Source organism: Cyanistes caeruleus, chromosome Z (genome assembly GCF_971803275.1).
Source record: "Cyanistes caeruleus chromosome Z, bCyaCae1.hap1.1, whole genome shotgun sequence".
In the NCBI taxonomy this organism is placed as follows: Eukaryota; Metazoa; Chordata; class Aves; order Passeriformes; family Paridae; genus Cyanistes; species Cyanistes caeruleus.
The window spans coordinates 5,200,972-5,226,583 of record NC_141732.1 but is presented as its reverse complement, the minus strand read 5'-3'; the positions used below and the strand labels follow the sequence as shown (position 1 = coordinate 5,226,583).

General features: G+C 52.1%; 2 protein-coding genes across 2 annotated transcripts; both read left to right on the top strand.

The window, feature by feature from the left end:
• Positions 1 to 5,312: 5,312 nt before the first annotated feature.
• Positions 5,313 to 11,201, top strand: LOC147648007 (serine/threonine-protein kinase PAK 3-like). The gene is made up of 11 exons (XM_086869758.1): positions 5,313 to 5,567; positions 6,490 to 6,527; positions 6,970 to 7,165; positions 7,429 to 7,492; positions 8,121 to 8,169; positions 8,483 to 8,595; positions 8,856 to 8,973; positions 9,728 to 9,827; positions 10,115 to 10,311; positions 10,407 to 10,544; positions 10,802 to 11,201. The coding sequence occupies exons 1-11, from the start codon at positions 5,489 to 5,491 to the stop codon at positions 10,901 to 10,903; spliced, it is 1,194 nt and encodes a 397-aa protein (XP_086725884.1). The 5' UTR covers positions 5,313 to 5,488; the 3' UTR covers positions 10,904 to 11,201.
• Positions 11,202 to 19,229: 8,028 nt separating this feature from the next.
• Positions 19,230 to 25,080, top strand: LOC147648006 (serine/threonine-protein kinase PAK 3-like). Its single transcript, XM_086869757.1, has 11 exons — positions 19,230 to 19,462; positions 20,385 to 20,422; positions 20,865 to 21,060; positions 21,323 to 21,386; positions 22,015 to 22,063; positions 22,377 to 22,489; positions 22,750 to 22,867; positions 23,616 to 23,715; positions 23,993 to 24,189; positions 24,285 to 24,422; positions 24,680 to 25,080. Exons 1-11 carry the CDS (start codon positions 19,384 to 19,386, stop codon positions 24,779 to 24,781), a joined length of 1,194 nt encoding a protein of 397 aa, XP_086725883.1. The 5' UTR covers positions 19,230 to 19,383; the 3' UTR covers positions 24,782 to 25,080.
• The last annotated feature ends 532 nt before the right edge of the window (positions 25,081 to 25,612 follow it).

Here is a 25,612-nt window from a genome sequence, read left to right as displayed (position 1 = left end):
GGTGGAAGCAAGGGCAAATGTTGACCCCCTGGCTGCTGTTCCTGCCTGCTGGGGTAGCAGAAGAATGGCTCTGGGACCCCCATGGGACCCTCTGTCCTGGGCATGCTGGGCCTGGCAGGACCTCTGGGACACTTGGGGTGGCTGTGGGACCCCCACAACCAGGATCCTGTCTTTTCCTATTTGTCTCCTGAACTTTGCAGCACCCACAGGTTTGGGACACTTGATTCCTGAGGGGAGCTTGAGCTCAGTAGGACTCCCAGAACTATGGCAACCCCCGGTTTGGGGGTCAGGCCACGGGGGACACAGGACATCAGGACACTCGGGAGCATTAACCTCCTGTCATGGAGTTACTTTACCTTTAAGGAAGTTGGAGTTGCTGGGAACTGCCTGGAGTCTTTGCTCCTGACCAATTATCGGTCATTGCTGAGAACTGACAGCAGTTTAGGCCATTGAAAAGTGAGATCAACTTGTGAACCCTACCTTAAAGTGTAAAACCAGAACTCTCTTGGTTCTCTTTGTTTTCCTGGCTGTGAAGGGTGGCAGAGCTCCAGGCCTCCCGTTCCCTGCCCAGGCCATGCGGTTGGGCGGGGACGGGAGCCGGGCCTGCTCTGTCTCCCGGCCGGGAGATGGGGAGGGCCTGGGGAAGGCTTTCCCCAAGCCCGGGCTGGGCCCATCTCTGGCTCGGCTGCAGGTTTTGCTGTAACTAAATTCACTAGAAACTGCCGAGTGAAGAAGGAGAGAGGCTCTGGACCTGCAGCATGCAGAGACAGCGACCACACTCTTCAGAGCAGCTATGAAGAACCTTCCATCGCAGACGGCTCCAGCTCCTGTTCGGCAGAGATCCCCAAACCATCTACAAAAGCCTGGGCAAGATTTTAACTCTTTTATTACTCAGATGAGACTTGCGGATTAATCTTTTTATCCAGAGAGAGAGAGAGAGAGAGATCAACATGAAAAGAGACTTTATAAACTACCAGTGACAGGAAAGAAAAGAAGCTTCAGAAGAGGTAGAGAATTAAGCAGATGCTTTAATTAAGCTGAAATATCTCTCTGTTAAAACTATGGAGATGGACAATGAAGTCCTGAAAAGAACTCCTTTAATTCATGATACAGTATCTAGGGAGGAATAAAGTGTTCAAAGTGTAAATTTTGAGTAAAAAGTAGAGTAATTATGGTATAGTGAAGTGCTGGGAGATTTGAAGCCTTGAGAGGCAATGAGAAAACTGTTTTTTCGTGAAGCTCACAGAAACAGATGAAGAAGACTTTTTTTGCCTTTGAATAACTTATCCTTAAAAATGCTATCTCTAGACTCATGGCTCATACACACTTCAGAGTGAGGTGAAAATGGGAGGAGTGGGCTCTAATAATAGCAGCTCTGGGCAGCTGACATTAGGGCAATGGAAAACTATAACAAAAATAGTTTTCTTGTGAGAAACTCCATAAATTAACAGGAAGAAACTTCTGTTTCTCTCCAGAGACTGGTGAAAAGACTGTAGCAAGAATTGGGACTGTTTTAACCATCAAAGTTCCAAAGTTTTTGTCTCTGTTATCATGTGAACAAAAAAATAGTGGGTAGATAGAAGATGAAAAGGTTTTTCTGGAAGTTCATTGTGGTGTTCTTATTATTGTAGTTTGTCAATAAATTATTTTTTTTTTTTCCTTTTAAGTTTTATGCCTGTTTTGCTCTTCTTCTAATCCATATCTCACAGCAAGAAATAAGTAATTTTCTTAGTTTAAAACTACGACACCTCCCCAAATTCTGAGTCCCTCCTGTAGTGATTACACCCCCTCTCCATGGGATCCCCATGGTAATGACACCCCTTGTGAGTGGGGTGGGCTCATCAGGACCGCCAGGCCATCAACACCTCACCCCTCTGCCTTCGGATCCCCAAAATCATGTTATCCCTCCTTGTAGGGGATAGTGAGGCAGGCTGGAAACACAGAGGGAATAAACACCAGGGATTCAATGTAAAAAGTGCAAAGAAATCAAGTGTCCATACGCACAAGTGGCAATGAACTGATTTGGGTTAAGTTTAAGACAGAAATCAGAGTTTTCAGCTGGTAAACAGAGCAGACCCTTCACAAGCGCCTCGAAGGAAAAGTAACTCGACCAAGATTTCCGCCTGAGTTTCTTATGACTGGATGTGTCTCTCAGCACCTTGGCCTGGTTTTCAGGGTGGTGTTAGAGCGTAAGTTTACTGCCCTGCAGGTGACACATGAGGGCCATCAGGGGTCACCGAGTGTCCCCTCCAGTCACAGCCCTGCGGGGGACACAACACGTGTGGAGACAACGCTCACCACGCCCCCTTCCCCTTGACTCGCCCCATGTGACTCTGCCCCTTTCCACGCCCTACCCGCCTCCTCGGCTTTGGCTCCGCCCCCAAGGTGCACATCTCTCATTGGCCGCTGGCGTCCCCTTGCGCCCACCACAACCTCTATTGGCTGGCAGCTAGGGATGGATGGTGTTTAGGCAGAGAGTCAGCCATCCGCTGCTCTTTATGAGGAGCTGAGCCACGCTCAGCTAAGGTTTTGTCCGTTTCTTACCTTAGCTGCTTTTAGTGAGGACGCTAGAGCATAGCAAGCTTCAATAATGTTTAGATAAGAGTAGAGTTTTGTTGTTGTAGGGAAGCTCAGGAGTAGCCTTTTAGGAGAAAAGAGAGAATTGTCATAGTGAGAATGAAGCTATCAAAGCAAAAGCTGGGACTCAGTAGAAGCGGAGCATGCACGTGCTACGAGCTGTCAGCCTGAACAGGCCACCCAGAGGAGAGAATGATGAAGGTGAAGATGATGAAGTAGCCAGAAGAGGCTCTGTTTCTGCCCTGGATTTCAGCAAGACTGGCAATAAAAACCCAAAACCCTCCAGAGCTCTGCCAGCTTCCTTTCCTTGCCACACCGCACCTAAGGCAGACGGTGCCTTCGGAGCTGTGCGCTCCGGCCGAGCTGTGGCCTTCGTGGCTTTGTGCTGCTTGCCAGCGGCCCAAGGCTCTCCCCCTCACACTGGGGCCCTGCCCCAGCCCAGCCCACCTGCCCTGTAGAGATGTTGTCCCCCGTGACCTGGTGTCCCCCAGGGCCAGCTGCAGCTGATGGCGGGGCAGCAGGAGGGAGCAGTCCCTGCTTGTCCCCCGCTCCAGGCCATCACTTGGCATGGGAGAGGAAAGGAGGGCTGAAATGGCACTAAGGCTTCCTAAGGCTTCCCTCCTGTAAACCTCTGGGGCACCAAAGCGCTCTACTCAAGGGGGTCTGGGGCCCTGCACATGCTTTTCCGTGCTGAGGTGTCCTTCTTCCTTCCCTCAGCCCTACAGCCCTTCAGCCCTACAGCTGCTTGATGTGAGCTGCCTGGGTATGGGAAAACAAATGGGGGACGCAACAGAGAGCACACTTGAGCTTCTGTCCTGGCCTTGCAGAGCTACAGCCCATGGCATAGGCACCCGTTGATGAGAAGGGAAGAGCTGGGCAAAGAACAGCATGTTCTCTATCAAGGCACAAGCTTTCAAAGTATCAATGTGTTTAAAACCATGTGGTTTTGGAACACAAATGATTCTGTAAGGGATGGGAAATTTGTTGCTTGGGGTTCTCACTACTTAGGGCTCTCACTGCTTGGGGCTGCAATGGGACATCATCTGAACCTTGAAATCAAGAGATGACTTCAGTGACTTCAAGCACTTCAAGAAACCACTTCAACCTCTTTTCTGCTTGCACTTCCAATCAACCTCGGACTTCTTTTTGCTCGGCCTTGCATTTCCTTTAGCCAAAGCTTCCTGCTTAAGCTACTTTTAGCTGCCCTCCTTTAGAGTCCCGTCTCTCGGTCAGCGCAGCACCTAGAAACTGGGGCCAAAGAGATGCTTTCAAATGGAGGATCCATTTCTTCTGGCGAACTACTGCAGATTTGCAGCACTAGAATTGCAGGGTAGAGCCGAGCCATTCAGCAATTGCTGAAAGTTTCAAATGCCCCCCTCAGCATGCCAAGTGTGAAGAGCCCAGTGGAAAGCTCCTCCAAGACACTGTGCTGCCCCCCAGCAGCAGGGCATGTGTCTGGGCTGAGTCAGCAGGAAAGTAAGCTAAGCCTCGGATCATCATTCCACCGGGAGCAGAGTTGATTTCCAGAGACTTGCATTGCATTCCCTTTTTCCCCCTCTCCCAGCCAGTCCATGCAGCTGCACCCTGCGTTTAACTCGGGCCTTTGCCAGAGAAGGGAACGACGGCATCTCCTTTGCTTTGGGCTGTGGCCATCCAAATGTCTGCAAGGAATCTTGCAGGGAGCATGGAGCCTGGGCAAACATCTGTGAGGGTGGGGATTTGGACCGTTCAAAAGGGGCCTTCTTTGGGCTCCACATCTGCGTGGCATTGCAGAGCGGTGGCTGCTACCCGAGCTCCAACACAACAAAACTGAGGCAGCCCAAGAATCAGCCGACAGCTCCTCTGGGTGTTCTCTGCCCTTCATTTGCCAGAGAAATGGCACGAGGGAGGAGAGGAGCTTGGTGTCAGGAGATAAGCCAACACCTCCCTGCCACAAATGGAGCTCAGGCTCCCAGCGCAGTCACAGCAAAGGTCAGCAGGCACCTTCGTGCTCAAGAAGCAGCTGCGCACTGCAATACTGCTGGAAATTCATTTGCTTTGCTTCTTTTGTCCCCCACGTGTCATGGAAGAAGTTCGGTGTCGCTGTTGGACACAGAATGATTCCCACAAACACAGCTCAATGTGTGATAAAAAAAGAAAGAGATTTATTCTGTTGTTTCAGTATTTAGTGATCCTCGACAACGACCAGGGCTTGGATAGGTAGGTTACTGCCTTCCCAACCACACTGGTCGTGAGAAATATCTATTACAAGGCATATCTTTAATGGAATGGATGAACATCTATGTTTATAGATAATATCCTCAGAAAGTGGGTAAAAACTATGAAAACAAGATCAGAGGGTTTAATTCTCAGAGCAAAAGTTTGGCTTTTGAGAAGCAACTAAGAGGCCAGCCGGAAGAAGCACACTTGCTCTTCGTCATAGCCTTGGGGCCCAGAAGTGGGGTTTGCTTTGCTTTCTTGACATCCTTCTTCCTTCCCAGGCCTCTCCTTGGGCTAGGGAGCTGCAGGATGGCTGCATTTGCTGAGCTGCCCCAGCAAGCCTGGAGCACTGCAGCACGCCCTGTAAGGATTTCTTTGGCTGCTTTATGACTGAGGGCAATTTCCCAGGCTCCTCTTTTGCCTCGGCTGGACACAAGATTGGGTTGCTGGGCACAACGACGGCAGCAAAGCCAGAGCTGCTGCTATTGTGAGGTCAAGGGAGCGCTGCCACGTCACAGTGCCGTCAGCGCGGCGTTGTCCCGGTGCGCGCAAGGCCCCGTTGTTCCAGGGCAGCTCTTGCGCTCGCTGCCTCGCTGCAGGAGGACCCTTGTGAGCAAGGAGTTCTCAGCAGACGGCCTGCACCCCGAGAGGAGTCTTGCTATTTCCCTTGGGTGCCATTGCGCATTGTGCAAACTCACACAGCACTGCTAAAATGATCGAGCAAGTCTGTGCCGTGGTTTGCAGTGTTTTCTCCGTGGCATATTCTGGCTACTTCCTGGCTCACCTGACAGGTAAGGAAAGCTCACTCCTGGAGGGAACATCTCCTTGCCTTGTGCTTCACTCTGCTCCTTATGCCCATGGAGGGAGCCAGTATAGCTGGCAACAAAATTGCCATGAAGATGCCAGCTTTCCTTTGCTAAAGCTCCTGCCAGGGGCATCGGCTGCGAAGGGGGTGTCTGTACTCGCTGCAGGGTGGAGAGTATTTGCATTGGAACCTGCTGCGGCCGTGCTCTCTCCACGGGAGAGCGCGTGGCAGCGCAGTCTGTCATTTCCTCAGCTTGCTGCTTCAAGCTGCAAATTGCAAACTCGAAGGAGAAATGCTCAGTAGGACCTGTAAAAACTCCGGGATTCTCTCCAGGGCTGAGGGAAAGCGTCTTTTGCTCCAACTCCTGCCGTGAGAAGCCTTGGCTGTGTGGCTTGAGCCTTTCTGGTGTGCCAAAGAGAGCGATTGCCTTGGCCACCAAGCGCAAACTCCAAAGCCAGTTAGGCTTTGCTGCTGAAGCCGGGAGCTGTTCCCGGGCTGCTCGAGCAGAGGGCTGCCACAGCTGAGGGGCCCTTTGGGGCCGCTTGGCTGAGCTAGTGTCTTCAGCCAATGCATGGGAATCCCTGCATGCAACTGATGTGAAAAGCTGCTTGTGCTTCTGGGCAGAACAGAAGCTCTGGCTGTTAATGAACAACTGGCATTTCCATGCCTCTCTTTCTATTTCTCCCCTGACAAAAGACATCCAAATGTAGACAGAGCATAGTACGGTGTCCTTGTCCTTCGCTTGCTTGCTTGCTTGCTTGCTGTGGGACAGAGCTCTTGGTCCCCTCAGATGGGAGGGATGTTGGGGAAGGGAAATGCTCTCTGTTGGGACTGACTTGTCTGGTGGGAGTCGCCAGCACAGGCGCTTCTCTGAGGGCCTCTGCTTCCTTTCCCCTTGCTGGCTGCAGGTCACTTCACCCGTGGATGGAGACAAGCGTGTCCTTTGGTGAGTGAGTGGCAAAGGAGCCTCTGACCTTGCTGGCGTGTAAGAATTGTGCAGCAAGCTGTGAGCTTGGCCTGTTGCACTGGAGTGGAGAGCGGCAGGCGGGGAGGCTGAAGGAAAGCCCAGCTGCCTGTTGGCATCAGCGGGAGCAAAGGCAGCACTGGCTCTTTCCTAGTTTTCCCTTTAAGAGCCTTCCAAGAGAGGAAAGCCAAGTGTGGCAGCCCAAAAGGTGTCTTGCTGATTGTAGCCGGGGTGCAAGATGAAATGCATGGCAAGATGGAGGAGCACCCAATTCAGCCATCTCCATAGGCTTTGGATGGCTCAGAATGCCATTTGTATCAAAGTCTAGGATTTCCCCTTAGTCCAGGTGCTTGGGCAGCTGAAGAGCAAGCAGCTCCTGAAGGATTGGCTGCTGCCAGTGTGTCTCACTGCTGTCTGTCTGCAGGGCTCAAGGGCAGGGTCGGCACCTCCTCTGGCTCCCTCTCTTGTGGAGGAAGAGGCTGAAGAGGAGCAAGAGCACATCAAGCCCCCAGCTGCTGTCCCTCCACGGCCCCAAAAGGCTCCCGCAGCTGCCGGCACTGGGTCCGGCAGCCCCGCCCAGCCGGCCGAGACGAGAGAGGAGCAGAGGCTGATGAGACTGAGTACGTCTGCTGCATTTCTGGCGGGTTAGAGTAGAATGCTGCTGTTCTTTCAGGCAGATGGGATTGGCTTGCCTCTGCCTGAGCTGCCTTCTGCGGCAAAGACACAGGCAGCGATTGTTTCTGCTTGAGCACAAGGCTGGCACTTAGCCAGTGGCTCGGCCCCAGGGAGCTCTCAAGCTGCCGACTGGCAGTGGGGGCTGCATTTTGGATGGTCTGGGAAGCGGCGTCTCTGCAGTGCGCCTTGCACTGCTTCTGTCTTTCAGGGAGCGTTGTGAGCCCGGGTGAGCCAAGGAGCAAATACACGGCCCTTGAAGAACTTGGACGAGGGTAAGCGTGACAAGGTCTGCTCCTTGTACAACAGCGTGGGCCAGGGCTTTCGCTGCTGCCATATCCAGCGCCAAGTCCAAACACGGTCCAGCGCTGGCTTTTCCTCCTGCCACCTCTCACGACTGCTGAGTCAAGAGCAAGCAGATGGCATCATCCAAGACAACCTGGTGCTGGCAGTGTCTTGCTTGTGGCAAGGAGCAGGAGCTGGAGGATCTGCTGGCCCTGCAAGCTTGATGGGCCAGCAGAGCACCTTGCCAAACAAGAGCTGCCAGATAATAGTTCTCAAAGACAGTGTTTCCAAAGTCTGTCTTGTCCACTTTATACACCCACACACACACACAGACACACAGGCTTAAGAGCCCCACTTTCTTGTGCGTTTGCTTCGGAAGCAAGTGCGTGTGTGCCTTGGAGATTTGCAGCAGCTCTTGGTCTTCATGTTAGACCCGAGTGTTCTCTTGGACACCCTGAAGGTCCCAGGGCGGCTGGGCTGATGTGCTCTTGGCTGAAGAGACACTGCAGCCAGGCTCTTTGGAAAGAGTGCAGCAGGCAGCGTGGGGAGATCCCCTGCCTAGGCTGGCTTTCAATGCCAGGGACTAAAGGGCTTTTTCTGCTGCCCTTTTCTTTCTAGGGGCTTTGGAGCTGTTTATAGAGCCCTGGACGCCAGCACAGGCAAACAGGTAAAGGGTCAGCAGCCCCGGCGAATTGTGCAGCTCCGGAGTGCTTCCCCCGCTGCTGGAAACCGTGGCTGGAGCTTTGGCCGGCCGCTCCGTCTCTGCAGCAGAGGCTGCTCGTCAGAAGCACAGACTGGGCTCAGTGTGCAGAATGCTGCATTTGGGACGGGCTTTGGTGCTTGTCTTAAGCTCTGCTGTCTAGTAACAAGGCAGTTTGGTAGAGCTCGGCTGCGTCGTTGCACAAGCACTCGCTCCGTGTTCCTTGTGATCTGCTGCAAGGAGCAACTGGTCAAGTGAGCTGTCCTCTATTTCCTTTTAGGTGGCCATCAAGAAAATGATGTTGGAAGAGGAGGATTGCGAGGAGCTGGCTGTCAATGAAATCGTGGCCATGAGGGACAACAGGAATCCCAATATTGTCATCTACTTAGACAGGTTGGGCTGTTGGCATGTCAGCGTTCCTTCAGATAGTGCAAGGCAGAAATGAGCAAGCCCTTTGGTCAGGGGCACAAAGCAGAGCTGCTTGTGCTTTCTCTAGTCGTGTCCAGCACATGGGAGAAGGTTGCCCTTGGTGTGCAAGAATCTCTTCCGGCACATGTAGCTTGGAGAGCAGTGGCAAAAGCCTGGCTCAGGCCCTCGGGTGACTGAGCTGTGCCCGTTGCTCTCTCTCCATGCCGTGCTTTTTCTTCTTGCAGCTACCTGGTCAACGAGGAACTCTGGCTGGCGATGGAGTTCATGGACGGCGGCACGCTGTTCGATGTGCTCAGGGCAGTGTACCTGGAGGAAGGACAGATAGGCGCTGTCTGTCGGGAGGTGAGGGATGGCGCCTGTGCCGGCCCTGGCCTGCACAGGATGGTCCTTGTCAGCCGGTGGGGAAGAAGAGCAGAGGTTTCTTGCTCACACCTTTGTTTTGGTGCTGCTGTCACGACACCAGGAGAAGAGCGAGCATCTGAAGGGAACTGCCTGCCGTTGTCCCCGCACTTGTCCAGGCTCTCTTCTCACTCTCTTACGTGGCGTCTGTCCTCTGACGCTCGTGCTCGCTCACTCACTTGCTTTCACTTGTTTCCTCTTGGCACCTCTGCCTCTCTGCGTTTGCCTGGAGCGTGTCTGTCTGTCCTGAGCCCCTTGCTGCTCCAAGGCAGCGTGCTGCTGGATGAATTTCTAAAGGGATTAGAAGGGATGTGCTGAGCTTCAAAGGACAGCACTGCAGCCCAGATGGCACTGGATTCTGCAACAGGTCTATCGTGCTGCTTCCTCCTCTGCTGCCGCAGCTCTGCCAATAAAATCTTTGCCATGCCACTGGTCCAGTCAAAGATACAGCCAAAAGTCCCGTGCTTCCTACCAAAGGCAGGAGGGGCTCTTGGAAGCTCAGATGCCTTTGCTTCAGAAAACAGAAAACACTTGTAAGAGTGCTGAAGCAGCAAACTCTTCCTCTTGCTGACAGCATGATGCTGTGCTCACAAATTCCCTGAGAAAGCTGTCAATCTCCTCCAGCCCTTTCCTTTCTTGTGGCATGAAATCTGGTGGCCTGAACTTTTTCCCTTTGCCTCCCTCCTTTCTCTCTCAGTGCCTGCAAGGTCTGCATTTCCTTCATTCCCGCCGAGTCATCCACAGAGACATCAAGAGCAGCAACGTTCTTATGGGCACCGACGGATCGGTCAAATTGGGTGGGTATGGCCGGTCAGGCGCAGCGTAGCCAGCATGTGCTGTGGGGCTGCTTTTGGGGTGACTGCCAGTCGCCCAGAAGCGCTGCTTGGCCAGCAGGGGCATGCTGAGGGCAGTTCTCAAGTGAAGTTTCTCATTTCCCGGGCTGCAGACGTGTGGAAGCAGAGCACCACAGCTTTTCCAGCCCGGAAAAAGATCGAGCATGGCCTTGTCAGGCTTGGAATGGGCAATGCTTGTGGCTGGTTTGCCAGCGGTCGCTGTCTTTGACAGGCTTTGTCTTTCTCCTCAGCTGACTTTGGTCTCTGTGCTCGGCTCAGCCCTGAGTGCAGCAGCTGCCACTCCAGCGTCGGCACTCCCAGCTGGATGGCACCAGAAGTGGTGAGAGGAGAAGCCTACGGCCCCAAAGTGGACATCTGGTCCCTGGGCATCACGGGGCTGGAGATGGTGGAAGGGGAAGCTCCTTACCAGAGGGAGCCCAAGTTCAGGGTAAGCTGCAGCTTCCCAAGGGGGCTGTGTGTGGAGAGAGCTGTTGTGCGTAGGAAAGGAGCAGCTTGAGCTTTGTCCCCTTGCCTTTCTCGTAGGTTTTTGAACTGATCGAAAGGAACGGGCCCCCAAAACTGCAAAAGCCCAGGCACCACTCGGCTCTCCTGCGCGACTTTCTGCGCTGCTGCCTGCAGGCGGACCAAGACAGGCGCTGGTCTGCCCAGGAGCTCCTGCAGGTAAGCAAAAGGGAAGCGGCAAGAAGCCCTGGGAGCTGAGGACAGCCGCAGGAAGGGATGAAGGGGACTGTGGGCCACGTGGGCCTGGCTGAGCCAGGTGAGCGGCGCAGGAAGGCGCAGGGGCAGAGGCTGCTCTGGCTCCTCTTGCTGTGTCTTGCTGCTAGCCCAGGAATCGTGCTCGAGTGCCAGAGGCTGAAGAGAAATCTATCATCTTGGAAAGTAAGGCTCCCTTTCCTGTTTGTTTTCTCTCTGGGCAGCATCCATTTGTGACCTCAGGCCAGCCTGCCTCCAGCCTGGCTGCTCTGATCCTCTCAGCCAAGCAAGCGCAGGAAGACCGGAGAGGAGAGGCTTGCGCCTGAGGAAGCCTTTGTGCCGCGCCAGCCACAAGGAGTTCAAAGGGGATGGATGGTGTTTGGACAGAGAGTCAGCCATCCATTCAGTTTTTTAAGGAGGTGTTCATTTGTTTGGAAGTTTTTGTTGCATGGAATTTGTCCATTTAGCTGTTTTTAGTTCATACCTCCGTTTTTCGTTTTTTTTTTTCTCAAATGCTTAGTTTATAATTTAGGGAAAATAGGGAGCAACTTCTTAGAGCTATAGATTTTAGAAAATGGAGATAGTGGAAGATTGTTTTCCTTGGAATAAATTGTTATTAACAGAGGTATCTCTGAGCTTTCTTTTCTGGAAATGGATGTATTTTCCTAGTTGTATATAAGCTGCGAGAGGAAAAGCTGTTATGCCATGGGACTGGGTCATACCTGTGTCACAAGCAGTCCGCATGAAGAGGTCACTTGGAGTACAGAATGATGAAGATGTAGAATTAGAGGATACTTTGTTTCATACATTTATTTCAACCGGCCTGGCAAGAAAACTCTCAAATATGCAGAGTGTTGGGTGGCTCCCTTCCCTTCCATGGTGTAGTAGCTGAGCTGGACAGTCCCTGTCAGCGGCCCAAAGAATAGGCTGAGGTGAACAGGTTTGCGAACCTGAACTGGGGAATGCCCATGGGCTGGTGAGAGACACTCCCAGGTAATGTACATCAGGTAATGAAGTCACATTCAGGACAACACCAGGAGGCAGATGTGCAGTCCTTCTTGGTGGCCTCTGGTTCTGAAGATGTGAGGGTGATCTGCACGAATTACGATTTTGTTCCCACTCTCTTCTCAATATGTCACCAGTGGCATATAATGGCATTCTCCTAGTGACATCTGGCCCTTCCTCCCTGCTCCTCATTTCCTCCCTTTTCACCCCACACACACTCCAGGGACCCTCTGGGCCAACCTCATGCCCTACAGGTGTGGGCTGCCGCCAAGGCCTACAGCATGGTTCCCACTCTGCTGCATGCTTGGCCTCTTTCCACACCTTGGCCCAGCTGCTGTTGCCGCCTGTTGGATAGCACACAACGTGTCACAACTATCAGCGACCAGTTGGACAGAGGAGCTCATCAAACAGGTCCCCACTACCCACAGCTCACCCCCCAGCACTTTCCCCACCAAGCTCTCACTCCATTTGGACTCTGTGTGCTCAGACACCCACAGCCAGGGGCTGCTTATGGACTGGATGCTCCTTGAGTGGTGCCCACATGCCCAATTGCCACACCTCTCCACTCCTCTTACCTCTAAGGCTGTCTCCGCCTTCTAAACACAATTTGGCTTAGTCTAATGGCTTCTTCTGCTTCACTTCATGGAAGCAGCATATGCTTTTGATTGTCTTTATTCTAGAACTAATAAAAATAAGTTGAAGTATTCCAATATTTTGCCATTTAAAATTTGAAGCAACTGAAAAAAGTAGAGAAGCTTTCCGTGCAGCTTTGAAGTGAATCTGCAAGTCTCTTTCCTCTTCACACAGTAGCAGTGTATCTGTTGATTTGCCTTGGCTGTCATCTTTTAAGTTTCATCACTGTCATGGGTGACTTTACCTTTAAGATAGCTCTGGGAGCTATGGAAGTTGAAGCTGCTGGTGGCTGATGGAAGTCTTTTCTCCTGACCAATTATCAGTCATTTCTAAGAATTGACAGCAGTTTTGGCCATTGAAAAGTGAGATCAACTTTTGAACACCACCTGAAGATTTAAAGCCAGAGCTCTCTAGTTCTCTTTGGGTTTCTGGCTTCTGACAAGGTAACGAGGCTCTGTCTCGGCCTCCTCCCCCCGTCCAGGCCGGACAAGGCCGCAGAGGGCGGGGGGGGGAGAAACAGAGCCGGCCAGCCTGGCTTAGTTTTCAGTTTCTGCTGCTGAACTGAAACCTCACACCATGAACACTCGCAGCTTTTCCAAGACTTTAATTCTTTTACTACCTGGATAAAACGTACAGATTACTCCTTTTTTCAAGAGAGAGAGAGAGAGAGAATCAACATGAAGAAGACAATGAAGAAAAGAGTTAAGTTTTAGATGGGGAAGAGAGAATAAGGAGATGCTTTGTAAGCTGAAATATTTTTCTGTTAAAGTTATGGAGATGGACAATTGTGTTTTGAAAAGACTCCTTTTATTCATGAAAGACTATATGGGGAGGAATGGAGTGTTCAAAGTGTGGATTTTGAGCAAAAGGGAGAGTAATTGTAATACAGTGAGGTGCTGGAACAGAGTGAAGTGAAGATTTGAGGCCTTGAGGGCAATGAGAAAACTGTTTTCCAGAGAAGCTCACCGAGACAGATGAAGAGAACTTTTGCCTTTGAATAACTCATCCTTAAAAAATGACATCCCTAGACTCACTGACCCATACACACCTCAGAGTGATGTGAAATGGGAAGAGTGAACTGGTGGCAGGATTTCCGTGCAGCTGGCATCAGAAAAAATGGAAAACTATAACAGAAAAATAGTTTTCTTGTGAGAAACTCCACAGATTAGCAGAAGAAGACTTCTGTTTTTCTACAAAGGCTGATGAAAAGACTCTAGCAGGAATTGGGACTGTTTTAAACACCAAAGTTCCAAAGTTGTTTGTCTCTATGTTGTCATGTGAACAAGGGAATGGTGGGTAGTGGGGGATAAAAGGGTTTTCTGGAGGTTTATTCTGGTGTTCTTATTCTTGTAGTTTTGTTAATAAACTTCCTTTATTCCTTTTAAGTTTTGAGCCTGTTTTGCTCTTGTTCTAATCCATATCTCACAGCAAGAAGTAAGTAACGCCAGCAGGAATGAGGTCAGTGTACCAAGTCAGCACAGCCAGCACACCTGCAAACAATCACTTGGCAAACATCCACCTCAAGCAGGCCAGAGCCCCTGTACCGAGTCCCTGGTGATATTCAGGGTCTTTCCTTGCGGCAGTCGTGAGACAAATGGGAGAATCTTCGGACCGTCTCTTACACAGGGCTGCGGGCGATGGCTTCCCTGTGGGGTGTGGTGGCTTCCCCAAGAACAAATGGGTGGAAGCAAGGGCAAATGTTGACCCCCTGGCTGCTGTTCCTGCCTGCTGGGGTAGCAGAAGAATGGCTCTGGGACCCCCATGGGACCCTCTGTCCTGGGCATGCTGGGCCTGGCAGGACCTCTGGGACACTTGGGGTGGCTGTGGGACCCCCACAACCAGGATCCTGTCTTTTCCTATTTGTCTCCTGAACTTTGCAGCACCCACAGGTTTGGGACACTTGATTCCTGAGGGGAGCTTGAGCTCAGTAGGACTCCCAGAACTATGGCAACCCCCGGTTTGGGGGTCAGGCCACGGGGGACACAGGACATCAGGACACTCGGGAGCATTAACCTCCTGTCATGGAGTTACTTTACCTTTAAGGAAGTTGGAGTTGCTGGGAACTGCCTGGAGTCTTTGCTCCTGACCAATTATCGGTCATTGCTGAGAACTGACAGCAGTTTAGGCCATTGAAAAGTGAGATCAACTTGTGAACCCTACCTTAAAGTGTAAAACCAGAACTCTCTTGGTTCTCTTTGTTTTCCTGGCTGTGAAGGGTGGCAGAGCTCCAGGCCTCCCGTTCCCTGCCCAGGCCATGCGGTTGGGCGGGGACGGGAGCCGGGCCTGCTCTGTCTCCCGGCCGGGAGATGGGGAGGGCCTGGGGAAGGCTTTCCCCAAGCCCGGGCTGGGCCCATCTCTGGCTCGGCTGCAGGTTTTGCTGTAACTAAATTCACTAGAAACTGCCGAGTGAAGAAGGAGAGAGGCTCTGGACCTGCAGCATGCAGAGACAGCGACCACACTCTTCAGAGCAGCTATGAAGAACCTTCCATCGCAGACGGCTCCAGCTCCTGTTCGGCAGAGATCCCCAAACCATCTACAAAAGCCTGGGCAAGATTTTAACTCTTTTATTACTCAGATGAGACTTGCGGATTAATCTTTTTATCCAGAGAGAGAGAGAGAGAGAGATCAACATGAAAAGAGACTTTATAAACTACCAGTGACAGGAAAGAAAAGAAGCTTCAGAAGAGGTAGAGAATTAAGCAGATGCTTTAATTAAGCTGAAATATCTCTCTGTTAAAACTATGGAGATGGACAATGAAGTCCTGAAAAGAACTCCTTTAATTCATGATACAGTATCTAGGGAGGAATAAAGTGTTCAAAGTGTAAATTTTGAGTAAAAAGTAGAGTAATTATGGTATAGTGAAGTGCTGGGAGATTTGAAGCCTTGAGAGGCAATGAGAAAACTGTTTTTTCGTGAAGCTCACAGAAACAGATGAAGAAGACTTTTTTTGCCTTTGAATAACTTATCCTTAAAAATGCTATCTCTAGACTCATGGCTCATACACACTTCAGAGTGAGGTGAAAATGGGAGGAGTGGGCTCTAATAATAGCAGCTCTGGGCAGCTGACATTAGGGCAATGGAAAACTATAACAAAAATAGTTTTCTTGTGAGAAACTCCATAAATTAACAGGAAGAAACTTCTGTTTCTCTCCAGAGACTGGTGAAAAGACTGTAGCAAGAATTGGGACTGTTTTAACCATCAAAGTTCCAAAGTTTTTGTCTCTGTTATCATGTGAACAAAAAAATAGTGGGTAGATAGAAGATGAAAAGGTTTTTCTGGAAGTTCATTGTGGTGTTCTTATTATTGTAGTTTGTCAATAAATTATTTTTTTTTTTTCCTTTTAAGTTTTATGCCTGTTTTGCTCTTCTTCTAATCCATATCTCACAGCAAGAAATAAGTAATTTTCTTAGTTTAAAACTACGACACCTCCCCAAATTCTGAGTCCCTCCTGTAGTGATTACACCCCCTCTCCATGGGATCCCCATGGTAATGACACCCCTTGTGAGTGGGGTGGGCTCATCAGGACCGCCAGGCCATCAACACCTCACCCCTCTGCCTTCGGATCCCCAAAATCATGTTATCCCTCCTTGTAGGGGATAGTGAGGCAGGCTGGAAACACAGAGGGAATAAACACCAGGGATTCAATGTAAAAAGTGCAAAGAAATCAAGTGTCCATACGCACAAGTGGCAATGAACTGATTTGGGTTAAGTTTAAGACAGAAATCAGAGTTTTCAGCTGGTAAACAGAGCAGACCCTTCACAAGCGCCTCGAAGGAAAAGTAACTCGACCAAGATTTCCGCCTGAGTTTCTTATGACTGGATGTGTCTCTCAGCACCTTGGCCTGGTTTTCAGGGTGGTGTTAGAGCGTAAGTTTACTGCCCTGCAGGTGACACATGAGGGCCATCAGGGGTCACCGAGTGTCCCCTCCAGTCACAGCCCTGCGGGGGACACAACACGTGTGGAGACAACGCTCACCACGCCCCCTTCCCCTTGACTCGCCCCATGTGACTCTGCCCCTTTCCACGCCCTACCCGCCTCCTCGGCTTTGGCTCCGCCCCCAAGGTGCACATCTCTCATTGGCCGCTGGCGTCCCCTTGCGCCCACCACAACCTCTATTGGCTGGCAGCTAGGGATGGATGGTGTTTAGGCAGAGAGTCAGCCATCCGCTGCTCTTTATGAGGAGCTGAGCCACGCTCAGCTAAGGTTTTGTCCGTTTCTTACCTTAGCTGCTTTTAGTGAGGACGCTAGAGCATAGCAAGCTTCAATAATGTTTAGATAAGAGTAGAGTTTTGTTGTTGTAGGGAAGCTCAGGAGTAGCCTTTTAGGAGAAAAGAGAGAATTGTCATAGTGAGAATGAAGCTATCAAAGCAAAAGCTGGGACTCAGTAGAAGCGGAGCATGCACGTGCTACGAGCTGTCAGCCTGAACAGGCCACCCAGAGGAGAGAATGATGAAGGTGAAGATGATGAAGTAGCCAGAAGAGGCTCTGTTTCTGCCCTGGATTTCAGCAAGACTGGCAATAAAAACCCAAAACCCTCCAGAGCTCTGCCAGCTTCCTTTCCTTGCCACACCGCACCTAAGGCAGACGGTGCCTTCGGAGCTGTGCGCTCCGGCCGAGCTGTGGCCTTCGTGGCTTTGTGCTGCTTGCCAGCGGCCCAAGGCTCTCCCCCTCACACTGGGGCCCTGCCCCAGCCCAGCCCACCTGCCCTGTAGAGATGTTGTCCCCCGTGACCTGGTGTCCCCCAGGGCCAGCTGCAGCTGATGGCGGGGCAGCAGGAGGGAGCAGTCCCTGCTTGTCCCCCGCTCCAGGCCATCACTTGGCATGGGAGAGGAAAGGAGGGCTGAAATGGCACTAAGGCTTCCTAAGGCTTCCCTCCTGTAAACCTCTGGGGCACCAAAGCACTCTACTCAAGGGGGTCTGGGGCCCTGCACATGCTTTTCCGTGCTGAGGTGTCCTTCTTCCTTCCCTCAGCCCTACAGCCCTTCAGCCCTACAGCTGCTTGATGTGAGCTGCCTGGGTATGGGAAAACAAATGGGGGACGCAACAGAGAGCACACTTGAGCTTCTGTCCTGGCCTTGCAGAGCTACAGCCCATGGCATAGGCACCCGTTGATGAGAAGGGAAGAGCTGGGCAAAGAACAGCATGTTCTCTATCAAGGCACAAGCTTTCAAAGTATCAATGTGTTTAAAACCATGTGGTTTTGGAACACAAATGATTCTGTAAGGGATGGGAAATTTGTTGCTTGGGGTTCTCACTACTTAGGGCTCTCACTGCTTGGGGCTGCAATGGGACATCATCTGAACCTTGAAATCAAGAGATGACTTCAGTGACTTCAAGCACTTCAAGAAACCACTTCAACCTCTTTTCTGCTTGCACTTCCAATCAACCTCGGACTTCTTTTTGCTCGGCCTTGCATTTCCTTTAGCCAAAGCTTCCTGCTTAAGCTACTTTTAGCTGCCCTCCTTTAGAGTCCCGTCTCTCGGTCAGCGCAGCACCTAGAAACTGGGGCCAAAGAGATGCTTTCAAATGGAGGATCCATTTCTTCTGGCGAACTACTGCAGATTTGCAGCACTAGAATTGCAGGGTAGAGCCGAGCCATTCAGCAATTGCTGAAAGTTTCAAATGCCCCCCTCAGCATGCCAAGTGTGAAGAGCCCAGTGGAAAGCTCCTCCAAGACACTGTGCTGCCCCCCAGCAGCAGGGCATGTGTCTGGGCTGAGTCAGCAGGAAAGTAAGCTAAGCCTCGGATCATCATTCCACCGGGAGCAGAGTTGATTTCCAGAGACTTGCATTGCATTCCCTTTTTCCCCCTCTCCCAGCCAGTCCATGCAGCTGCACCCTGCGTTTAACTCGGGCCTTTGCCAGAGAAGGGAACGACGGCATCTCCTTTGCTTTGGGCTGTGGCCATCCAAATGTCTGCAAGGAATCTTGCAGGGAGCATGGAGCCTGGGCAAACATCTGTGAGGGTGGGGATTTGGACCGTTCAAAAGGGGCCTTCTTTGGGCTCCACATCTGCGTGGCATTGCAGAGCGGTGGCTGCTACCCGAGCTCCAACACAACAAAACTGAGGCAGCCCAAGAATCAGCCGACAGCTCCTCTGGGTGTTCTCTGCCCTTCATTTGCCAGAGAAATGGCACGAGGGAGGAGAGGAGCTTGGTGTCAGGAGATAAGCCAACAACTCCCTGCCACAAATGGAGCTCAGGCTCCCAGCGCAGTCACAGCAAAGGTCAGCAGGCACCTTCGTGCTCAAGAAGCAGCTGCGCACTGCAATACTGCTGGAAATTCATTTGCTTTGCTTCTTTTGTCCCCCACGTGTCATGGAAGAAGTTCGGTGTCGCTGTTGGACACAGAATGATTCCCACAAACACAGCTCAATGTGTGATAAAAAAAGAAAGAGATTTATTCTGTTGTTTCAGTATTTAGTGATCCTCGACAACGACCAGGGCTTGGATAGGTAGGTTACTGCCTTCCCAACCACACTGGTCGTGAGAAATATCTATTACAAGGCATATCTTTAATGGAATGGATGAACATCTATGTTTATAGATAATATCCTCAGAAAGTGGGTAAAAACTATGAAAACAAGATCAGAGGGTTTAATTCTCAGAGCAAAAGTTTGGCTTTTGAGAAGCAACTAAGAGGCCAGCCGGAAGAAGCACACTTGCTCTTCGTCATAGCCTTGGGGCCCAGAAGTGGGGTTTGCTTTGCTTTCTTGACATCCTTCTTCCTTCCCAGGCCTCTCCTTGGGCTAGGGAGCTGCAGGATGGCTGCATTTGCTGAGCTGCCCCAGCAAGCCTGGAGCACTGCAGCACGCCCTGTAAGGATTTCTTTGGCTGCTTTATGACTGAGGGCAATTTCCCAGGCTCCTCTTTTGCCTCGGCTGGACACAAGATTGGGTTGCTGGGCACAACGACGGCAGCAAAGCCAGAGCTGCTGCTATTGTGAGGTCAAGGGAGCGCTGCCACGTCACAGTGCCGTCAGCGCGGCGTTGTCCCGGTGCGCGCAAGGCCCCGTTGTTCCAGGGCAGCTCTTGCGCTCGCTGCCTCGCTGCAGGAGGACCCTTGTGAGCAAGGAGTTCTCAGCAGACGGCCTGCACCCCGAGAGGAGTCTTGCTATTTCCCTTGGGTGCCATTGCGCATTGTGCAAACCCACACAGCACTGCTAAAATGATCGAGCAAGTCTGTGCCGTGGTTTGCAGTGTTTTCTCCGTGGCATATTCTGGCTACTTCCTGGCTCACCTGACAGGTAAGGAAAGCTCACTCCTGGGGGGAACATCTCCTTGCCTTGTGCTTCACTCTGCTCCTTATGCCCATGGAGGGAGCCAGTATAGCTGGCAACAAAATTGCCATGAAGATGCCAGCTTTCCTTTGCTAAAGCTCCTGCCAGGGGCATCGGCTGCGAAGGGGGTGTCTGTACTCGCTGCAGGGTGGAGAGTATTTGCATTGGAACCTGCTGCGGCCGTGCTCTCTCCACGGGAGAGCGCGTGGCAGCGCAGTCTGTCATTTCCTCAGCTTGCTGCTTCAAGCTGCAAATTGCAAACTCGAAGGAGAAATGCTCAGTAGGACCTGTAAAAACTCCGGGATTCTCTCCAGGGCTGAGGGAAAGCGTCTTTTGCTCCAACTCCTGCCGTGAGAAGCCTTGGCTGTGTGGCTTGAGCCTTTCTGGTGTGCCAAAGAGAGCGATTGCCTTGGCCACCAAGCGCAAACTCCAAAGCCAGTTAGGCTTTGCTGCTGAAGCCGGGAGCTGTTCCCGGGCTGCTCGAGCAGAGGGCTGCCACAGCTGAGGGGCCCTTTGGGGCCGCTTGGCTGAGCTAGTGTCTTCAGCCAATGCATGGGAATCCCTGCATGCAACTGATGTGAAAAGCTGCTTGTGCTTCTGGGCAGAACAGAAGCTCTGGCTGTTAATGAACAACTGGCATTTCCATGCCTCTCTTTCTATTTCTCCCCTGACAAAAGACATCCAAATGTAGACAGAGCATAGTACGGTGTCCTTGTCCTTCGCTTGCTTGCTTGCTTGCTTGCTGTGGGACAGAGCTCTTGGTCCCCTCAGATGGGAGGGATGTTGGGGAAGGGAAATGCTCTCTGTTGGGACTGACTTGTCTGGTGGGAGTCGCCAGCACAGGCGCTTCTCTGAGGGCCTCTGCTTCCTTTCCCCTTGCTGGCTGCAGGTCACTTCACCCGTGGATGGAGACAAGCGTGTCCTTTGGTGAGTGAGTGGCAAAGGAGCCTCTGACCTTGCTGGCGTGTAAGAATTGTGCAGCAAGCTGTGAGCTTGGCCTGTTGCACTGGAGTGGAGAGCGGCAGGCGGGGAGGCTGAAGGAAAGCCCAGCTGCCTGTTGGCATCAGCGGGAGCAAAGGCAGCACTGGCTCTTTCCTAGTTTTCCCTTTAAGAGCCTTCCAAGAGAGGAAAGCCAAGTGTGGCAGCCCAAAAGGTGTCTTGCTGATTGTAGCCGGGGTGCAAGATGAAATGCATGGCAAGATGGAGGAGCACCCAATTCAGCCATCTCCATAGGCTTTGGATGGCTCAGAATGCCATTTGTATCAAAGTCTAGGATTTCCCCTTAGTCCAGGTGCTTGGGCAGCTGAAGAGCAAGCAGCTCCTGAAGGATTGGCTGCTGCCAGTGTGTCTCACTGCTGTCTGTCTGCAGGGCTCAAGGGCAGGGTCGGCACCTCCTCTGGCTCCCTCTCTTGTGGAGGAAGAGGCTGAAGAGGAGCAAGAGCACATCAAGCCCCCAGCTGCTGTCCCTCCACGGCCCCAAAAGGCTCCCGCAGCTGCCGGCACTGGGTCCGGCAGCCCCGCCCAGCCGGCCGAGACGAGAGAGGAGCAGAGGCTGATGAGACTGAGTACGTCTGCTGCATTTCTGGCGGGTTAGAGTAGAATGCTGCTGTTCTTTCAGGCAGATGGGATTGGCTTGCCTCTGCCTGAGCTGCCTTCTGCGGCAAAGACACAGGCAGCGATTGTTTCTGCTTGAGCACAAGGCTGGCACTTAGCCAGTGGCTCGGCCCCAGGGAGCTCTCAAGCTGCCGACTGGCAGTGGGGCTGCATTTTGGATGGTCTGGGAAGCGGCGTCTCTGCAGTGCGCCTTGCACTGCTTCTGTCTTTCAGGGAGCGTTGTGAGCCCGGGTGAGCCAAGGAGCAAATACACGGCCCTTGAAGAACTTGGACGAGGGTAAGCGTGACAAGGTCTGCTCCTTGTACAACAGCGTGGGCCAGGGCTTTCGCTGCTGCCATATCCAGCGCCAAGTCCAAACACGGTCCAGCGCTGGCTTTTCCTCCTGCCACCTCTCACGACTGCTGAGTCAAGAGCAAGCAGATGGCATCATCCAAGACAACCTGGTGCTGGCAGTGTCTTGCTTGTGGCAAGGAGCAGGAGCTGGAGGATCTGCTGGCCCTGCAAGCTTGATGGGCCAGCAGAGCACCTTGCCAAACAAGAGCTGCCAGATAATAGTTCTCAAAGACAGTGTTTCCAAAGTCTGTCTTGTCCACTTTATACACCCACACACGCACACAGACACACAGGCTTAAGAGCCCCACTTTTTTGTGCGTTTGCTTCGGAAGCAAGTGCGTGTGTGCCTTGGAGATTTGCAGCAGCTCTTGGTCTTCATGTTAGACCCGAGTGTTCTCTTGGACACCCTGAAGGTCCCAGGGCAGCTGGGCTGATGTGCTCTTGGCTGAAGAGACACTGCAGCCAGGCTCTTTGGAAAGAGTGCAGCAGGCAGCGTGGGGAGATCCCCTGCCTAGGCTGGCTTTCAATGCCAGGGACTAAAGGGCTTTTTCTGCTGCCCTTTTCTTTCTAGGGGCTTTGGAGCTGTTTATAGAGCCCTGGACGCCAGCACAGGCAAACAGGTAAAGGGTCAGCAGCCCCGGCGAATTGTGCAGCTCCGGAGTGCTTCCCCCGCTGCTGGAAACCGTGGCTGGAGCTTTGGCCGGCCGCTCCGTCTCTGCAGCAGAGGCTGCTCGTCAGAAGCACAGATTGGGTTCAGTGTGCAGAATGCTGCATTGGGGATGGGCTTTGGTGCTTGTCTTAAGCTCTGCTGTCTAGTAACAAGGCAGTTTGGTAGAGCTCGGCTGCGTCGTTGCACAAGCACTCACTCCGTGTTCCTTGTGATCTGCTGCAAGGAGCAACTGCTCAAGTGAGCTGTCCTCTATGTCCTTTTAGGTGGCTATCAAGAAAATGACACTGCAAGAGGAGGATTGCGAGGAGCTGGCTGTCAATGAAATCGTGGCCATGAGGGACAACAGGAATCCCAATATTGTCATCTACTTAGACAGGTTGGGCTGTTGGCATGTCAGCGTTCCTTCAGATAGTGCAAGGCAGAAATGAGCAAGCCCTTTGGTCAGGGGCACAAAGCAGAGCTGCTTGTGCTTTCTCTAGTCGTGTCCAGCACATGGGAGAAGGTTGCCCTTGGTGTGCAAGAATCTCTTCCGGCACATGTAGCTTGGAGAGCAGTGGCAAAAGCCTGGCTCAGGCCCTCGGGTGACTGAGCTGTGCCCGTTGCTCTCTCTCCATGCCGTGCTTTTTCTTCTTGCAGCTACCTGGTCAACGAGGAACTCTGGCTGGCGATGGAGTTCATGGACGGCGGCACGCTGTTTGATGTGCTCAGGGCAGTGTACCTGGAGGAAGGACAGATAGGCGCTGTCTGTCGGGAGGTGAGGGATGGCGCCTGTGCCGGCCCTGGCCTGCACAGGATGGTCCTTGTCAGCCGGTGGGGAAGAAGAGCAGAGGTTTCTTGCTCACACCTTTGTTTTGGTGCTGCTGTCACGATACCAGGAGAAGAGCGAGCATCTGAAGGGAACTGCCTGCCGTTGTCCCCGCACTTGTCCAGGCTCTCTTCTCACTCTCTTACGTGGCGTCTGTCCTCTGACGCTCGTGCTCGCTCACTCGCTTGCTTTCACTTGTTTCCTCTTGGCACCTCTGCCTCTCTGCGTTTGCCTGGAGCGTGTCTGTCTGTCCTGAGCCCCTTGCTGCTCCAAGGCAGTGTGCTGCTGGCTGAATTTCTAGCTAAAGGGATGTGCTGAGCTTCAAAGGATAGCACTGCAGCCCAGATGGCACTGGATTCTGCAACAGGTCTATCGTGCTGCTTCCTCCTCTGCTGCCGCAGCTCTGCCAATAAAATCTTTGCCATGCCACTGGTCCAGTCAAAGATACAGCCAAAAGTCCCGTGCTTCCTACCAAAGGCAGGAGGGGCTCTTGGAAGCTCAGATGCCTTTGCTTCAGAAGACAGAAAACACTTGTAAGAGTGCTGAAGCAGCAAACTATTCCTCTTGCTGACAGCATGATGCTGTGCTCACAAATTCCCTGAGAAAGCTGTCAATCTCCTCCAGCCCTTTCCTTTCTTGTGGCATGAAATCTGGTGGCCTGAACTTTTTCCCTTTGCCTCCCTCCTTTCTCTCTCAGTGCCTGCAAGGTCTGCATTTCCTTCATTCCCGCCGAGTCATCCACAGGGACATCAAGAGCAGCAACGTTCTTATGGGCACCGACGGATCGGTCAAATTGGGTGGGTATGGCCGGTCAGGCGCAGCGTAGCCAGTATGTGCTGTGGGGCTGCTTTTGGGGTGACTGCCAGTCGCCCAGAAGCGCTGCTTGGCCAGCAGGGGCATGCTGAGGGCAGTTCTGAAGTGAAGTTTCAGATTTCCCCGGCTGCAGCCAGAGCACCACAGCTTTTCCAGCCAGGAAAAAGATCGAGCATGGCCTTGTCAGGCTTGGAATGGGCAATGCTTGTGGCTGGTTTGCCAGCGGTCGCTGTCTTTGACAGGCTTTGTCTTTCTCCTCAGCTGACTTTGGTCTCTGTGCTCGGCTCAGCCCTGAGTGCAGCAGCTGCCACTCCAGCGTCGGCACTCCCAGCTGGATGGCACCAGAAGTGGTGAGAGGAGAAGCCTACGGCCCCAAAGTGGACATCTGGTCCCTGGGCATCACGGGGCTGGAGATGGTGGAAGGGGAAGCTCCTTACCAGAGGGAGCCCAAGTTCAGGGTAAGCTGCAGCTTCCCAAGGGGGCTGTGTGTGGAGAGAGCTGTTGTGCGTAGGAAAGGAGCAGCTTGAGCTTTGTCCCCTTGCCTTTCTCGTAGGTTTTTGAACTGATCGAAAGGAACGGGCCCCCAAAACTGCAAAAGCCCAGGCACCACTCGGCTCTCCTGCGCGACTTTCTGCGCTGCTGCCTGCAGGCGGACCAAGACAGGCGCTGGTCTGCCCAGGAGCTCCTGCAGGTAAGCAAAAGGGAAGCGGCAAGAAGCCCTGGGAGCTGACGACAGCCGCAGGAAGGGATGAAGGGGACTGTGGGCCACGTGGGCCTGGCTGAGCCAGGTGAGCGGCGCAGGAAGGCGCAGGGGCAGAGGCTGCTCTGGCTCCTCTTGCTGTGTCTTGCTGCTAGCCCAGGAATGGTGCTTGAGTGCCAGAGGCTGAAGAGAAATCTGTCATCTTGGAAAGTAAGGCTCCCTTTCCTGTTTGTTTTCTCTCTGAGCAGCACCCGTTTGTGACCTCAGGCCAGCCTGCCTCCAGCCTGGCTGCTCTGATCCTCTCAGCCAAGCAAGCGCAGGAAGACCGGAGAGGAGAGGCTTGCGCCTGAGGAAGCCTTTGTGCCGCGCCAGCCACAAGGAGTTCAAAGGGGATGGATGGTGTTTGGACAGAGAGTCAGCCATCCATTCAGTTTTTTAAGGAGGTGTTCATTTGTTTGGAAGTTTTTGTTGTATGGAATTTGTCCATTTAGCTGTTTTTAGTTCATACCTCCGTTTTTCGTTTTTTTTTTTTCTCAAATGCTTAGTTTATAATTTAGGGAAAATAGGGAGCAACTTCTTAGAGCTATAGATTTTAGAAAATGGAGATAGTGGAAGATTGTTTTCCTTGGAATAAATTGTTATTAACAGAGGTATCTCTGAGCTTTCTTTTCTGGAAATGGATGTATTTTCCTAGTTCTATATAAGCTGCGAGAGGAAAAGCTGTTGTGCCGTGGAACTGGGTCATACCTGTGTCACAAGCAGTCAGCATGAAGAGGTCACTTGGAGTACAGAATGATGAAGATGTAGAATTAGAGGATACTTTGTTTCATACATTTATTTCAACCGGCCTGGCAAGAAAACTCTCGAATATGCAGAGTGTTGGGTGGCTCCCTTCCCTTCCATGGTGTAGCTGAGCTGGACAGTCCCTGTCAGCGGCCCAAAGAATAGGCTGAGGTGAACAGGTTTGCGAACCTGAACTGGGGAATGCCCATGGGCTGGTGAGAGACACTCCCAGGTAATGTACATCAGGTAATGAAGTCACATTCAGGACAACACCAGGAGGCAGATGTGCAGTCCTTCTTGGTGGCCTCTGGTTCTGAAGATGTGAGGGTGATCTGCACGAATTTCGATTTTGTTCCCACTCTCTTCTCAATATGTCACCAGTGGCATATAATGGCATT